We start from the raw sequence: 17,392 nt of genomic DNA, 5'->3' as shown, positions 1-17,392 counted from the left end.
TTCTTCTGATTCCTGGATTAGTTTGATTTTTTGTTCCCACGGTGTTCTCTGCAAAATAATCCAATCGCATATTCTACTTACTGGAGAGGACCCAACATCGAAAGTTTTACCTAGCGCTGCTCTCGAAAGTATAAATGGAAGAGAAATATCCGTGCGTGGAGCGAGTATTGCAGGAAACGACGCTGTCTATCTGGGCAAGAACCCTTACGTCTTTGAAAACAGCGCTCTTGAGAATTTCATTATGTTTTGTTTTAAGAATTTCCACTCACATTCTATCTAACGTAACTGCTTCTGTGATCATCGCGTTATGAGCAAAGTTTCGGTTTAGTTCCCAGCAATGTTTTCAATGTCTACGGCGGTCCGATGAACATAGAACTGCAGCTGTTACACCGGCGAACCAGGTCGGCAGTCCAGTGGTCCCGTTTCAATTAACGAACAAATTATTGTGCACTTTCCTGTAGTGTGATGGAAACAGTACGTGACTGTTTCTCCCGGCACGCAATTTGCTGCTGGTCACCACGAGCTGCTCAACCTAGGCCACACCCATTGTCACTGCTTTCGCCCGCCCACCAAGTCGTCCATAACTCGCTGCTGGATGGCAGAGTAACTGCGAATTCTCTCTATGTCTCCTTTCTTTGATGTCATTGTTTGCGTGTATGACACAGGGTGTTTTTGCTTTTTCCACTATCATTTTGTCCTTCTTAATTACAATTCCTAGGAATGTCCGTGTGGTACGTTATGTTGCAAAATTCTCAATCACCTGCGGGATTCATCGCTGCTTCTGCAACGGTGTTTGTCCAATGAGAGGAAAAACACTAAGGAATATCAAAAAATAAAGCTTTGTAAAATTAGAAGTGTAAAAAGAGGCAGCAAATTCCTTTCTGTGATTAATATCCACGTATGTTCTTCATGATTTAGGCAGAAGTCCTGTACGAAATATGGAAATTCTCATATTTTGGAAGAAATAGGCTAAGCTAAAGTTCGAGGAATTTCTATTTGAAAAAATAGTGAGGTAGTCTACAGTGCATCATTTCTCCTTCTTCTTCACAGAAGTGTTAACTAAGTAAATAGCAAGTCTTTTTACAAAGATTCCTCTCAAGCATTTCCCGCGAATTTTTACCGCCCTCACGGAACAACCTTACCAGAAATTTCGAATGCTGACTTCTTTAGATACATGTAGTTCAAAATTCTTTCAGTAGTTGTGAAATAAAGGAGTATGAAAGGATCTGCCTTTTATCTGAGCAAGGTACCTACAGAAGCACGTTGAAGTCTTGATGTGGAAAATCTTAAGATTTTGCTACTGGAGAGCCTTTTTTCTACAAAAAAATAGACAGAAAAATTCCAAGTAATGTTCAACAAAGCGGGCCCCAAGGAACTTTTTAGTTTCTTTTATAAATTACTCGGAAACGAGTACGTAAAACGTCAGCTAAAAAACTTACCCGTTCACAGTGAGAAATTTTTAGCTAAGCTGGCTAACAAGTTGTCACACAACAATTCGGAAGGCGATAAGAAATTTGAGGAATTTTTCGTATTTCACTTCCATGCGGTTGAGAAAAACAGCAGAGACCAAAAATTTTGCCAGTCTTTTCCTAATATTACTTCTATCACTATTGAAAATCTCTCTCTGCATTTCTCTTCACAATTTCTCTCATAATTGCCCTCCTTATAGTTCCTGCTAATTCATTTTCCTAAACATTGAAAAGAGTTAATCTTGTTTCCGTTCAAAAACACCATTTCCTCCTGGGAGCATCAATCAGTGAGACTTTGTTGTCTCCACACTAATCATCCTAAGGAGAAGTCGTAGCTGTCCCTGTATTCCCCTTCTGCTCGTAAAAATCTTTTTTCGCCCGGATAGCTTTCTTTCGCATTGATTTTTTGCCCAATAATTTAAATAAATAGCTTAATTGTCTAGATAAAATAAAAATATTGTCTTCCATCGGCTGGTGTACACCTGGACAGTGTTCTATTCCCGTTCACACTCAGTGGGTTCAGATTCTCTCTAAATTCTTCGAATCTGCGTTGATTTGTTTGCACTACGCAATTGTTTCGGTTGCCCTTCGCATCTCGTCCCGCTAACGCTGGCCGTTCGCGTTTTTACATCCAAGAAATCCCTTCTGTGTGATTTTTTTTCTATTCAGTGTTGCTTTTTTCTCAATAAATCGTCTAATTTTAGCGGCATTGTAAAAAATGCAGCCATTCTTATCGACCTTTATTTCTCCACCTTCAACCAAATGAGAATAAATATAACACATCTTCCAGGAGATGGGAATTATTTCTCAGCTGTTTATGACTTAACCGAAAAACAACTCCTTTTAGAAGTTTTCTTAAGAAGGATGATCCTATTCGCTTTCAAATAATGTCCGGATAATAAGAGATGCGGTTTGCACAACGTCTTTTCCTTCGCATTCACAAAATCTTCATGACCTTCACGAGAGCTCACGAGAGTTACAAGAGTCGGAAGATTTCGAGTGCGCTCTAAGGTATCGCCACGTTGCAGTTGTTAACCTAAGTGAAGATTAAATTATTGGTTGGGGGCAAAAGAGTTTTTCCGAGACGACGATGATGGACAATTAATTTGGTAACGAGCATAAATGTTAGCAAAACTGAATTTGTTTTTGTCGTAGAACTTTGGCACCGAAATTGTTGCTTATTTTCTGCACGGCCCGAAAACTAAGCGACTTTTTAAATGGTTTCACAAAATCTCTACTCTTCGCTTGTGACCATTTTCAAGAGGAAAATGTCTGGATTCTTTCCCGATATCTGAGGTGGGTGGTCGATTTCTCATGCTGCCATGGTTTCCACTTCCTTCAACAATTTCCCAACGAAAGGTGTGCACCAGTTTTTCTTTTCAAAAGAGCAACCATGGCAACATTGTGGCAAAGCTAACAATTTCTCCAAAATTGGCAGCAAGCGCACTAAAGAGCATCTTTGATGACCATAAAATTGAAATTTTCGCAAGCATTCCACCTATAAAGACCCGTGCCTGCCTCTTGCCGCGACGTGTGGGAGGAGAGCGATGCGCATTCTTCTTGAATAGATCAGAGGACTGTAGGAATGTGTGTAGCAGCAGGGAAAGCATATGGATCAAGGAAAGCGCGTTGCGGCCTTTGGCGTAAACATAACTTCTGCCCTCGTAAACATAACGTAAACATAACTTCTTTTCTCCTTTCCTCTCCTGAGAATCCTGGTTCTGAGTGACTGAAACGATCAGTCCCGTCAAAAAACAACGATGAAGATGTCAAAGACTCAAAAAAAAATTACTCATTGCATGCTCCGCACCTCATATTTCCCGGTTCTTGTGGTTTTTTTTAATATTTTTTTTCACATGGAGATTTGTTAACTTTGTCAGTGCCATGGAATTTTATTATAGGTCTTTCAGAGTTTTACTGTCTCAAATTCCATTAATCCGGAAAGCCAAAAACACATCCGAAAATCGAGTTTTAGGCAGACTTTCAGGTCTGACAGTGTGCGATCCACTCAAACTTCCGCTTGAAATTCAGACGGTCATGAATGGAATTTTTGTGATGGACATAGTTCAATGCCCTCCGGCCTGGTTACGTGCGCTACTCCGAATGAACTTCCTTATTTGTTGAATTTCTACCTCCCATTTACTCCACTTTATGTTAACGAAAAATTCCTATTTGGCTCATACTTTAAGCTAAACCTCGAGTAGTGAACTCAGTTAGATTTAAATCGCACGAAATTTTGTTCGAAATCCACATAACATTATATGGGCGAGTGTTCGCACTGAATTGTTTACTTTTGTTTGCGACGACTTATTGAAAAAGCCATAACATAGGAGAGGGTGGGGGAATCGAAGAAGTAGGATGTACACCTAATGAAACTAAGGAATCAATATTCTTCATAAAATCTTTTTGATTGAAATTTGTGAACCAACTGCTCGAGAGTACAAAATCCTCTTTGTTCGGATTTTCATAATTCAAATCTAAATTTAAAATCGAAGTAAGTAATACCTGTATGCATTTTAGCTGTGCAAGTATGTCCCAAGGAGGAAAAAAAGAACTCGGAGAAGAACGGACAGGGAACTAATATCCTGATTCGATTAAAACTCTGACAACGAAAGAATGATTAAGCTATCCCTAAGAACAATCCAGGAAAATGAAACGTTTTGTCCATCTTCTTCTTTACACAATGAATGATTTCTCCTTTAGGAATAAGCAACTTTTTTTATGGATTCGTCAAAGTTGCCGATTTATTCGCCTCCTCTTACTAATACCTATGTAGCTGAACAACATTTCTTTGTATGTCTCTGAAATACGTAAATTTTCCCAGTTGGACGTGTGGCATTAGTGAAGATCTGAAATGGAAACACAGATTTTCAGATGAACTGAATTTTTAGTTTTTATTCACCTCTTGGGCCTACTGGTACTTGAGGACACTACAGAATTATGTTCTACGCGTCTTAATTCTTGAGACTTAGATTTTTGTGAGTCAGGATTTTTTCAGCAACTTTCTTTTTGCTTTTGCGAAAGGGCAGCATCTCTTCACTCTATGGACGTTATGAATATTTGATACAATTTTTTAAGTCGTGAGAGTTTACAGAAACCGCTCTGGTTAATAGAATTTCACTTTGAACATCTGTTCATTGCATCGGCTGCAAAGTGCTAGCATTTTTATGCCTATAACTGTTTTTGAAGCAGCATTAGAGACCAAGTTTATGGCAACACTTTGACGCCTTCGACTTGCTTGTGGTCAGCATCACTCACATTCCTGCCCGTTATTCTCAGAATTCACAACCCTTAACGGTGACGTGGGCTTGGAGAGGTCATCCTTTTCTTTCTTTTTCTGGAACCAAGGGGACTTATTTCCAAACGGTTCAAATCGTGTGGGTCAGCCAAGCCATCATTACTTCATACTCAAATTTCTTCCTGCTATTCTTTCATTTTCCTAAAAGTTTCGGTTCCCAACGGAAATTCAGAAAAATTCATGTTCTTGAAATTCAGAAAAAAATAAAACAAAATTGTTCCAAAAGATGACAAATGAACAAAGCAACTCGAATTTCAGACACGATTATTAGTAGAACAAATTCCACCAGTCCTCAATTTCCTGATTTTTAGAACACCATTAGTATTTGATATGCCCCATGCTATGCGTGATTTACAGGGATCTCCTTCTGGACTGATTTCACCCTTTTTCACGTTTTTCTAATCAACTTCAATATTGTGTTAACAAATTCCGCATATTAGAAATGGTATTAGAAATAGGAGAAGAAGTCTCAACTGCTATACAAAACTTTATTGCTGCTTTTAAGTTCCAGTAAATGGACAAAAGTACACGAAAATGGTCCTCACCCCTTTTTCTACCTCAAACGACCATCTACAGAACTCATTATTTTCCCCTATCTTTTCGCTGTATCAATTTTTTGAAGCACTAGCTTTTCAGGGCAGAAAAATGAGATTATTTTGTGCCACTGAACGGCTTGGATTTAATTCTCCGATCGTTTTCTCTCATTCTTTTCCGTTCACAGTTTCAAGGTTTCCTGGGATGCTATGTGAACTTCTCCTTTATGGGCTTACTTTCTTTACATCGCTGCCTCTTTCTCTTCATCTCTTTTTACGATAATTTCATGCATTTCAAAGGACCGAAGCCTACCAACTTAATTAACGATTCCGAAATGTCTCTTGCTCAGGCTCCTTTGTGGATTTCATGCCGCAGTCGTCTACTTCCGCAACCAGAGGTTTTCTAGCTAACTTTGTGCAGTTTAGGGGCGACACTAACGGGTTACATCGACGACGGCAATGTGCGAGACCACGTCAGAAGACCGACTGATCGTCGAACGCTACTTTCTGATCGGCGTCTTCGGAAGCACTTTAGCTCTGTTCGGATTGTTGGCGAATGGTTTGCTAGCTACGCTCTTCTTGACTAGGGCCAACTACAGGTGAATTCTTGAGTTCGTTATCGTAGGTAACTCGTTCACATGGGAGAGGAATGGAATGACTTCGTGGAAGGCTCTTTCAGTGTTCTTTTGTTACCTACATGACTAATTCCCATCGTACTACTCGTAGTTGCTTGTTGTTGATACTGCTTTGTGTTGTGCTGTACGAGTAAGAAAGAGAAAACAAAAACATTTGCCGTGGAAAGGAAAACCAACTGTCCTCAAGCCCCATATTCTCGTTCATTTTGAAAAAAGTGAGGGGATTTTTTGCTCAACCATTTCAACAATGGCGGCAAAAACAAATATGGCAGCGGTCATATAGAAACATGGGTGCTGCTATTTAGAGCAAGAGTTAATTGAATTTTTAAAAATAACGATTAGACTTAGACTAATTCGATCCTACCATAAATGCAAGTTAAAATTTAGAGGAGATCAGGCCTTATTTCCTTCAAGAAACTAAAGTAAAACGAATGTGATGTCATGTTGTGCATTACAAAAACGCTCGCCTTCCGTACAAACCACTCATTGAAGATTCAAGCTCTTGTTTGATTCTGGGGAGATCCCGGGTAGTTCCTAGTCCTACGAGCGTGGGGACGTAAAAAGTTGCTGGAAATTTCTGCACTATGTGTGAACACATTTTCCACTGTTGAAGACAGCATGGATAAGATTTTTCTCTCCTTTCTCCTCTACAGATTGCTTTTCAGGCATTCACCGTTCTTCTTCCTTGGATTTGTTGCGTTGTTCGACACACTTTTCGATGCGACATTTCTTCTATTGTTGGTTGGTATTCACTTTTTATCAAGAGTTCTATTTGGGATTATCCAATATTTCCTGTAAAAATCTGGAAATAAGTAAGGAAATAAGAAATAGGAAAATTGGTGGTGGAATAGATCCATTTAGCGGATCTATTCCAACTTTGGTCTTGATTTTTACTTAGATGGACTTAATACATTAATTCTCTCAATTTTTCGTTTAATTAAGACGTGCCATGGCCGCCGCCTCTTTATTGACTCATCGATGTTGTGATCGTAAATATTGCATGAGCCAATGACATTAGTTTCGAATTCCACGATTCAAGCGTGACTAGTACAGCACAAACATTTCTTGCTCAAAAACAGCAGTAGACCGAGCAAATAGAAGACGAGAAAATAAAAAGGAGACTTTCGTCTCCACGATCTCTTGCATTCTTTTCAAAAATAAAAATTAATATGAAAGGAGTTTAGGGCTGCTGTGATGTTAAAATTCATCTAAGAAATGTGAGCCAACGAGATCAAAACGCACATTTAAGTCCTTTTCACTGTATCCCCAGATTCTTTATCGCCTTTCCGGGACTTCAGAGTGTTTTAATTCTTGAAAATTTAAAATTTGAAAAATGTGATGGGATTTTTATCCAACATTGTTAGTGTGCACATTCAACTTCACTGTAATCTTGCGATCCCAGATAATATTTTGGACCTTCACGAAAATTATGAACATCTGAAACAGGCGGAGCTCATCTTCACCCCTTTCTGATGAAATCAGAAAATGTTCGCGCTGTTCTCATAGAGCCACCTATTTCAGAAAAAATATTCACACATGTTGGGCATATGAAGAGCCTTGAGAGAATTGGTAGAGTGGCTAGGGTATTTAGGAACCGTTTCGTCATACAACGTCACCGGAACTGCTTTCTCACTAAGATCACTAAGAGCTCACTAAGAGCTTAAATTTCGAGTGATTTCCCACAATTTTCCAAGAAGTCCTCGGAGTGCGCTTCCTCATGTGCAGAACAAATAAATAAATGACCGTCTTTAGGCTCTTCTTCCGGATCGAAATATAATACTGTTCTTATTTAACCAAAAAAGAATAGACACACATCATAGTCAGGGTAGTTCTAAAGAGCAGAAACGAAAAAAGCAGATAAAAATTATAGTCACCGCGTTATATGCATAAGTGACGACACCTATATTTGCCCGTACAACCAGCGCCTAGATCCGCATGATACTGCGGTCTCCACCCACGCAAACATAATTACTGCTGACTGGAATTAATTTTATGTATTTTCGTCACTGATGACCAGCCGTTTTCAGTCCGTTCCCGTCAACGCCGAATACTTCGACAACTACGTCCTATTTATGCTCTGGCTGAACTATATGCCAATTTTGTATCTTTTCTCACAGATATTCAAAATGGCATCGGTTTTCTGCCTGATTATGGCTAGCATCGAGCGGTGAGTTCTTCTTGTGCTCTGCTATTCTTCACATTTCTTCTTTTTTATGTCAACTTATTCGGATTCCTCAACAATTCCCAAATGTCTTTCGGCCCTAAAACATGAACGTTGCCACGTGACTCGCTTCGTACGGAATACAGTAAATATCCTCGCATTCTTTACCTTCACCTTGCTTTTTTTTCTAATTTTTGATTGTAATCCTTTTAAAACCACTGTTGTTATTCCTGTAACAAAACATCCACCAACGCATTTTGATTGTGGAAGATGATTCCAAACTGAGGTAAGGTAAGCACAAATCCCACGTATAGACATTGTATCAGCAGCTCCTCAACACTTTTAAAACACAAAGAGGAAAAAATTAGTTCTTCCTGGCCTCTGATCTCTGATCCTTCTCAACTGAAGCCAGAGCCACCCGCTTAACATACTGTAAACGTACTACACTGCCTTGCCGAAAAGAATTTTCCTGGAAATCTCGTTTTGGTACTTTTCTATCTTTGTTTTTTATCATGTCATGTAATTACACATTTAGACTTGAAGTGCTTAAACAAGGGAATTTTGCTGGACTCTTCCAAATCGCTCTTCTATGTAAATTCTCTGGAACTGCGTGTGAAGGTTGTTTGAGAAAAATTACTGCAGAACAAATTAAAGAAATTACTGCAGCTGCCATATAACTTCAAGAGAAATTTTATTCTCATTTCATCCATTGAAATACGTGTCCTATGCGAATTTTTCTCTTTCATTTTTTCCCTAAAATAAGGATGTGTTCACCTGCAGCTGTTCAGCAATTTTGCCCATTTTGGAAGGTTATGCAGTGTAATTGTTTCCTGAGCACCGTTTGCTTTTCTCCAGTGCAAGTGCTGTGCAGGTGATGCTGGACTGGCAGCCGAGGCTGAGAACAGAAAGTAATCGTTGCAGTAAACGATTTCCTGAGGTTTGGGATTCAAAAATGGTGCGAGATTCTGAGTTTCCGTCTGATTTTTAATTTATGAAATCGCTTAAACGTGAACAGTGCTGAAAAAAATGCTCTGGTACGATTTCCAAATAATTCACAACTCTTGGAATTGTTGGTATTCCCATGTACACTATGATTCTTTCACGTTTTAGCCGTTGAACTCACCTTTTAAAGCTTCATTTGATTCCATTATGATAATTAGGTTTGTCTTGGTGTGTTAAGGCCCTATGAGTGAGGTAATATTCGATTTTTTCGCTAAAGGGGTTGTAAACATTTTTTCGATAGATATAGATGGATTTGAAAAAAAATGAATGGTCCATCAAATGAGAGAGCTAATGGATGAATGAGAAAGGGCTTCAAATTTCTTATAAAATAGAATTTTCCTTTCCCTCATATCCGTTCTTAACGACCATGGCCTGCTATATCTTCCATAACGGAGTGACAACCGATATTCACGGAAATAGTAGTGCTAACTACTGCTTTTTACTCCTTTACTCATTTTTACTCCGTTACTCCTTTTCTGAGGGAAGGAAGGTACAATCATGTAAAAATATTTTTTAGATGAATTTACCAGAAATACGACGTCTTTTCGGTTTTGAGGGTGTTTTGAGGATGAGTTCTGCCAAGCTGTTAGCTGTGAGAAGGTTAAACTTCATGGAGAGCAGGCCACTTGCTGCCTTCCTTACTATTTTTTGATCTTCTTAGAAGGGGAATCAAACTGAAAGGTCTAGAAATTATCAACTGAAGTAGGTATTTTTTCCGATCGTGTTCATTATTCCTTTACAGCATTGTTTTGGTGCTTAGCACACCACATTAATTTCTTGCTGCTCACGATTGCCTTTCCTCACACACCGGACAGCTTTCGAATCCGACTCAGATATGATGCGAGCAGCGCCGTGAACACATGGCATTCGTGGCGCTCGCAGGGAACCGCGCGTTTGACTGAAAAGTCCCCATGAGACCACCGGAAACATTCGCTCGTTTCAGGAAACACTCATCTTCTTTATCGTTTGTTTAGCAGATCCCATTGTCTTGGGCCGGAGTGAGGAGGGTGAAAAAACTGACGGACTCGTCAATCATTATCCTCATTATTCTACGTACAATTTTTTTTTTGAGATCTTCGCGAAGAGATGCTTGGAGATACGTAGCCAGATTTTTCTCTCTTTTTTTGTTGTTTTCGATTGCACGTCATACGTATTTTTATTTGATAGTCTGGTGTCATAACAAGCGAAAGTGCGAAAGCGTAGGTAGAAACTGAACGATTCATTCCGAAAAAAATTGCATTGTTGTTACTTGATAGAAAGGTTTTCTTTTTTTCTATTCCTTTTTTTATTAATGCAGATGTAAAATTGTTGTGATCTTACAACAATTATTGCTTTAACAGGTTCTTCTGCGTCTTTTTTCTTCGTTGTCAAAAATACAACCGATTAATTCATATACCTCACATCATTCTTAGGGCTATTACAAGAATTCACTCAATCCCTGTGCTAAGAATGAGCCACGTTATACATTCCTCTCACGTGTCCCTAAAAATTCTTCCTCATTATTCTTTCTAAAAGACTAAAAATATAGAAAAAGGTATTTGATGTTTTGCGCAAAACTTCGCCAAATGGTAATCGAATTTTCTGGATGACTCCACTCGACAATTGAGGTTCCGTTCGCCTTCGTTCATTTTTTACCAAAAGCTTTTATCTGTTTTGTGAACAATAACAGTAGTCAATTGGGGAAAATCGAAAGCATGGGGATACTCTGCGTTTCCTCAAAACTTCTGCCCTTTCTTTCCAACACTTTCAACTTCCTAGACTTGGAGGCTGCATACCACGAATCTGAGGTGGTGAGGGAATCCGGGGGAAATGCTAGAGATGGGATTGAATATTGCGGGATCCGGGGTGCTCCTCTCCCCTAGAAAACGACGTAGAAGACGCCGCTTTTCACGATGAATTCAGTTGCAGCGCTAGCCCTGCGCACGCGCCGCAACCAAGTGCGAGCAGTCGGAGATCAGTGATGTCTTCTCAACAGCATGTTTATGTAAAACCGATGAGGTGGCTACTGAGGGGACTGGAGCGTGCACATGAAGCGGTGTTCTAACGTATCTCGTAGGATCTAAAACGGTCCCCATGCTTTTTTTACGACGAGTAGGGAGGGATGAGCGGAACCACCGCTGATCCAGCGATCTACAACTTCAACTATAGCTTTTTCCTCACTACGTCAGATTTGTGGTGTGCTGCCTTCAGGCGCTCCGTCCATTAATGACTCGAAACGCAACTTTTCTGATTAATTTCTTGTTCCGTTCGAAACCGTTAAACATTAAAAGTTACAGGTATGGGATGACGAAGCATTGGACATTCACGGGATTCGAACGAAAAACTCGATGGTTGGCGCTGCTGTTTGTCGTTGGAATGACTATTATTATCAAAAATATTACTGCGGTGAGAGAATACTGATGTTTCGAGGAAATGATTATCCAGAGAGAAGGCAGGAGCTGGTGAAAAATTTAGAGTAAAAGTACAGTTATGAGATTGTTGCACAAGAAATCTTCATTTAAATATAAGCGTCCAAGAATTGGAACCTGATAATAGGAAGAATCGTCTTTAAAGAAGTTATGAAAATTTTTAAGACTTTATTGGGTCTGTATGTAATTATTTTCGGTTAACTGGCAGTGAAACGAGAAACTTTTACTACAATACAGCAAAAACAATATAAAACATCAGCTACTGGCCCCGTAACTATTTACGCGCACTTCGATGATTATTGCGGTGAAAACTGTAAAAAGGCTTCCAGCCCAGTACGAGAATCGTTTCGTCGCACCTCTCTCTCTATTTCTCTATCTGTCTGCCTGTCTGTCTATCTGTCTGTCTGTCTGTCTGTGTATCCGTCGGGAATGGGCTCAATGACTTCTCACTTGCAAAATATCGTGCGAAGAATTGCGTGTGTTACTGCCGTAGCGTTCCCGGACAGAATGAAAGTCATTTTAGGCTTTTTCTGCACGAAATATGAGAAGTGCTGAAAGAGAAAGGGGAAGTTGAAGTGTGTTGAATTTTCTAAGAGGTTTTCTGAAACCTTGTGTAATTATACAGTCACATATTATTTTGATCAGTGAAGGTTAATCATTGCATCGCTTTTTTGATGAATGGATTTCCGAGACGTTAGAAATTAATGGATTTTAAATGTTAAGTTCTATGCTCTGTTATGTTCTCCCATTATTCTAGGATATCACCGTAATCGAACGTGATGAATGTGTTGGCTATCGGCGATTCAAAATCATTACTCGTAGAGTGGATTCCTATCACATCGGACTTTTCAACACGGCTGCAATATTTGTTCCTTTTTTCACGTTAATTTTTCTTAATGGAGGAATAGTGTTGATGTTGAGGAAGCAGAATGTTCAGGTGTGTTTAGCATGGTTTACGAAAAAAAAAACAGAACAGAGTGGAAATAAAAATAGTAAAAGGAGTTAGTACGGAAGTGAAATGAAGCTGAAAATTTATAAAATAGTGAAAATAATTGTAAATTTCGAGGATAAGAAAAAAAACAGAGATCTTGAAAGCTCTGGAAAACAAATACGGGATTTTTTTAAAATGAAGATGCTGGAGGAAAAAGAAGAAGAAATGGAGCCTTTTTCAAAAACACTTGCCATAAGATTTTACAAGAATTTATAGTTGATATTACAACTCTAATGCTGCTTCGCCGGAAAACACGCTAGAAACGTAATATCGGATGCAGATCTTTGTGAAAGCGTAATATCATCGTGATTTCCTGCGCTAGGATTCAATACAGAAGTGCAACATGCGAATGGAGCCTAATACGTTCCAAAAAATAACACAGTAAAAAATTGTGCTACTTGGAACTAATTTGAGACAACACGCACTCATTTTTAACCTACGGAAAGGTAGAATAAAATTTCAATAAAACTGTATCTATCTGGCTTATTTAAAGGCATCACCCCACGAATCTGAGGTGATGCAGATTTCAGATGGAGTATTCGTATACGGGATGGGAGACTACGGAGAGGTGGGTGATTCTGTACATTTCTTGCTAATTGCCGTAAAAAAACGGCCCGAAAGATGCGGCGCCGCACAAGACTGGCGCGCTCCAATCGAACCTCTTGTACAAAATGGTGCGCCAAAACGAATGAAGCCGTATCTTCCGGGCCGTTTTTTAGGGCAATTAGGAAGAAATGAACGGAATCACCCCCTCGCCATAATCTACGATCCCGTATACGAATACTCCACTTGAAATCTGCACCACCTCAGATTCGTGGGGTGATGCCTTTAACTATTGTTTGATCTTGAGGAACGCGCCTCAGAAATTTCCTTTTATCCTTTTTTTTAGCAAACATTTTTTTCAGTGCGTCAGCTGCACAAAACCTTACCAATCAAAACAAACTAAGGAAGAATAGAGAGTAGTAAAATGATAGGAAATGGAAACCAGTGCAGGAGGTCGCAAACATTTCTCGCCTAAAATATAATCTGCTAACGTTTGGAAAAACTTCGTTAATCACACAGCATTTACATGACTGTTTTATCATATATATTATATTGATTATATTGATTATATATTATATATTATATTGAAAGTTTGTAATGATATCGAAGTGCGGGCGGCACTCAGCTCTGGAAAGGGACAGAAGTTACGCTCATTCAAAATATACCCATAACAGCAGTTCCGCAACACTATTTTATTTAGGCGCATTATTTCTCTCCTCTGATATTCCATGAGTAAATTTTCAAACTGCGCAATTAAAACAGAAATAATGAACAAAATAGTATTGAGTTTACAAAACACATAATAGGAATTCAAATCGTTGTCCTAGCAGGGGTCACAATTTAGGGATTTTAGGCTGCAGTTCTCCAAAAACGTTTTAAAAAATCAGAGTCAGAAACCACAAATGTTCTGGTTTCGAGAAAATTGGTAGTAGATCATGGACGACCTCATATCGATCAGACTATGTGTAGCCCCATCTTCTCTCAGTCTGATTTCAGCAACTTCGTTCACTCATCACCGAGTTGACGATGGGAACGGATGTGATGAAAATTCGGCGACGTAATCTACGCTCAGCCACCAACACACTGATCGTGATCATATCCGCGTATTTGATTTCAAATCTTCTGAATGTCTATCTGACCATCACTGAATACTTTGATGGAGGTACAGAATTCAGCTAACCTAGGTATTTCAGCGCTGACGGTGACAATTATTTTCCAGACTTTCTTCACGTACATCATCCGGATTTTTTCCGACTAGCCGCCGATTTCGCCGCTGTGCTTGCTGTAATAGGAAACGCCATAAGATGTCCAGCACATTTCCTGTCGAGTTCGGAAATTCGACAACAATTCTCGTTGATGTTCTTTGGTGAAGTTGTGGAAAAGGTAAACATTTTAGTTTGAGACTATGCTGGAAATTTCTCACGAATATCGAACAACATAGTAATGTTAGCGCTGCACTTCACATTCCCCTCGTATCTTCTGGAACTTTATGTACTTCATGTCTGAGGGTACTTCACCCGTTAATCTTTAAAACCTGCCACATGTGCATCCGAGATCCACAGATGTTTTGTATCGCCTGGTCGTTTATTGATTGTTTTTCAAGGAATTTTTCGAAAAAAAAACGCTGAACATTCTGTTGTCAGCGCAATCACTGAATTTTCTGTGTGACATTTATATTACCGAGTTTGATAAGCTGTACACGAGGTTGTTAAACAAATTTATTGGCTAACGTTTCGGCTATATCGCCTTCTTCAGAGCCTGAAAGGGGCGATATTCAATCTACAATTCAAACGACCAACCTCTCCACAACTAAACTGATAGACTCCACGCCTACTTTCAATCACAAATTTAGCGACTACACTGAATGCTCACCTTATATCGGAGACGCCTAGCATGGACCGCTGACTGATCGATCACGAGGGCGAATGGTTCGAATGTCACATTCGGATCGGACAAACCGCACATTCGAGATATGGCGCGAGTTCCCGCGTTATCGACAGACATTCACCCTTGCGGTTCATTTTAGGGTTTTTGGCTTGGATCCAAAATGCCTCCAGCGATTTTCCAGCCAACGTTTTAGTTTCGTGCGCTAAACCCTGGACCCTAATTTCAAAATCGGCTCCGTCGTGTTTTTGTGTTCTATGGGCACCTAAAGGTGTCCATCCTCGTAACCTATTCTTGCCGCTCACGTGCTCTTTGATGCGGACATACAGCGGTCGTGCTGTTTCACCGATATACTCGTCGTCACAGTTCGTGCAAGAAATCAGGTAGATTACCCCGGATCTCAAGCAGTCTCCTGATCTACCTGTGGGACAAATAATACAGTTCATAATAATAGTTAATATAGTGTTGTACAGATGGTATCGTATAAACTATTCCGAACTAATTGACGTTTCAAATTGTTCGGTGGTATTTCAACGACCGAAACGGAGCTATCCAAGTCTGCTCTCCTCAGACACCGCTCACTTCATCGGAGATGTAAGGAAAGCAGAGAGGTATCTTATCTATGGTGGGGTTTTCTACTTGCCGTGCTCGTTCACTTCGGTATCGTCTCGTTTCAGACGTTCGGACTTCATAACCATTCGAAACAGCAATTTCGTGAGCCAAAGTTAATGATTCCTTTCTCTCCTCAGGTCCACTACACCTGTAGGATAATATAAATTCAAGTATGCCGAGGTTCATTGAAAGTCGAACTTTTCAACTTTTCTGTGTGACAGTTTCAAAAGAACTGTAAAGTTTTTGCAGTTTTTGGAAAGTGAGCAGGCGGAAAATGAGGATCCTACAGATCTCTAGGATCTCTGGGATGATACAAGATGGTTTTTTGTTCCTTTGCGCGTACCACATCACCCACAAACTTTTCTATCTCTTCATATTTACGTTACTCAAAAGCGTTTCGACGGTCCTATCGCACTTTGTTTGCTGCCCTGTCCTTTTCCTGGTGCATCTTTGATCTCTCGGATGTAAAACGTCACATTTGAATGGATTCTGTGCAACTTGCAGGGTCTGTTTTTTTGCCGAGTCACTTTGTAAAATTGCTATCCAGTGCCATTCAGCGCAACCTAACATTTTGCGCCGAACTTTGTTTCTGAGGGATAGATTTTAGTCAATGCAAGGAACTCTGTAAATCTAAATCCTTTTGATTGAACTACTATTCTTGTTTTTGAAATCGTAACATTTTAAACGCTAAGAGTATTTATTAAGAGTATTTCTATTCCCGACCTTCGATTTTTGATGTTATTCGTCCCTGTTGTTCATTTTATAGCTTCTCTAGATGCTTTAGAGGGAGCAATCTGCGAATTTTGGTGAAGGAATCTGCGAGAAAAACTAGAGATGGGGTTGTGGATTGCTGGACTCGGGGTGGTTCCGCTCATCTCTTCCTAATCCTCATAAAAGAAACGCCACCTACGAACCCGTTTCTAGCTTTTCCAGAAGATTCCCCCACCACATCAGATTCGAGGTGTGTTTCCCTCAAATACAAAACTTTTGAACCGTCTCTATTTCTTGATCACTTCTTAATTATGAAATTAGTTAAATCTATCGTTAAGTGATTTGTTGGAGCACTTCGAGATTGTCTTGACGTGCTTGATTCAATCGGCGGCGCATCATTCTCCCCCGACGTTTTTGCCCGTCTTCGCCGAGGCGATGCTTTGAACACAGCTTTGACCGACCTTCGTGATCTACACCTCGCACAGATTCCATCCATTCGTCGTGGTTGTATATCCTGCGAGAACTGCTGTCTGGCGTGAACTGCGTGTTGACACCGGACGACCCGAGTCGAAAATGAGGTCGACAATATCCGGCAGTTCAAGAAACGAAACGGAGAGTGGTTATCTCAGGGTCCTCCAGGTTTCTGAACTACTTGGGTAGGGATTTGTCACTGTGCTGGACAACAGCACCTTGTTGCATTTTCTGACTAACCTGGGCATTATAACTGTGCAGGTTATATAGCCCTATCTGCCCAGTGCTCTACGTATACTCAATCCACTGACTGCATTTAGTTTAAGCAGGGGTAACCGCGAGCAGGTAGCAATCGAACTCATATGCGCTCCAACTTCATTTTCTTGTTTCAAGAGAAGAACTCAAACGCTTTCTTTTTTCCAGAAAATCGAGGCAACTCCACGAAGATGCAGTGAACGGCTTGAAAATCCGTGGATCTCTTTGCTACTGACTGTCCACGAAAGAGATCAACCAAGTACAGCTCTTCTCTCTGATAGAAGCTATGCGAAAAGACATAGTACCATTGCCATTTGTTGAATTTGAAGTTAAAAATTGCCGAAAAATGTAAATATCCCTTAGTGAGCGTTATGTTTACAGCATTTCCCAAAGTATGAGTATTCCTCATCGCACTGTCA

The 17,392-nt window shown here is 39.9% G+C and overlaps 1 protein-coding gene across 1 annotated transcript; it reads left to right on the top strand.

The window, feature by feature from the left end:
- Window positions 1-5,759: 5,759 nt before the first annotated feature.
- Window positions 5,760-17,294, top strand: RB195_002414 (uncharacterized protein; the record flags this gene model as incomplete). The annotated part of the gene is made up of 8 exons (XM_064199663.1): window positions 5,760-5,899; window positions 6,601-6,676; window positions 7,963-8,102; window positions 11,375-11,483; window positions 12,264-12,443; window positions 14,037-14,202; window positions 14,260-14,423; window positions 17,142-17,294. 8 exons carry the CDS (start codon window positions 5,760-5,762, stop codon window positions 17,292-17,294), a joined length of 1,128 nt encoding a protein of 375 aa, XP_064055544.1.
- Between the last annotated feature and the right edge of the window lie 98 nt (window positions 17,295-17,392).

This window comes from Necator americanus, chromosome IV, assembly GCF_031761385.1.
Source record: "Necator americanus strain Aroian chromosome IV, whole genome shotgun sequence".
Classification (NCBI taxonomy): domain Eukaryota; kingdom Metazoa; phylum Nematoda; class Chromadorea; order Rhabditida; family Ancylostomatidae; genus Necator; species Necator americanus.
This window is presented reverse-complemented; position numbering and strand designations above follow the sequence as displayed.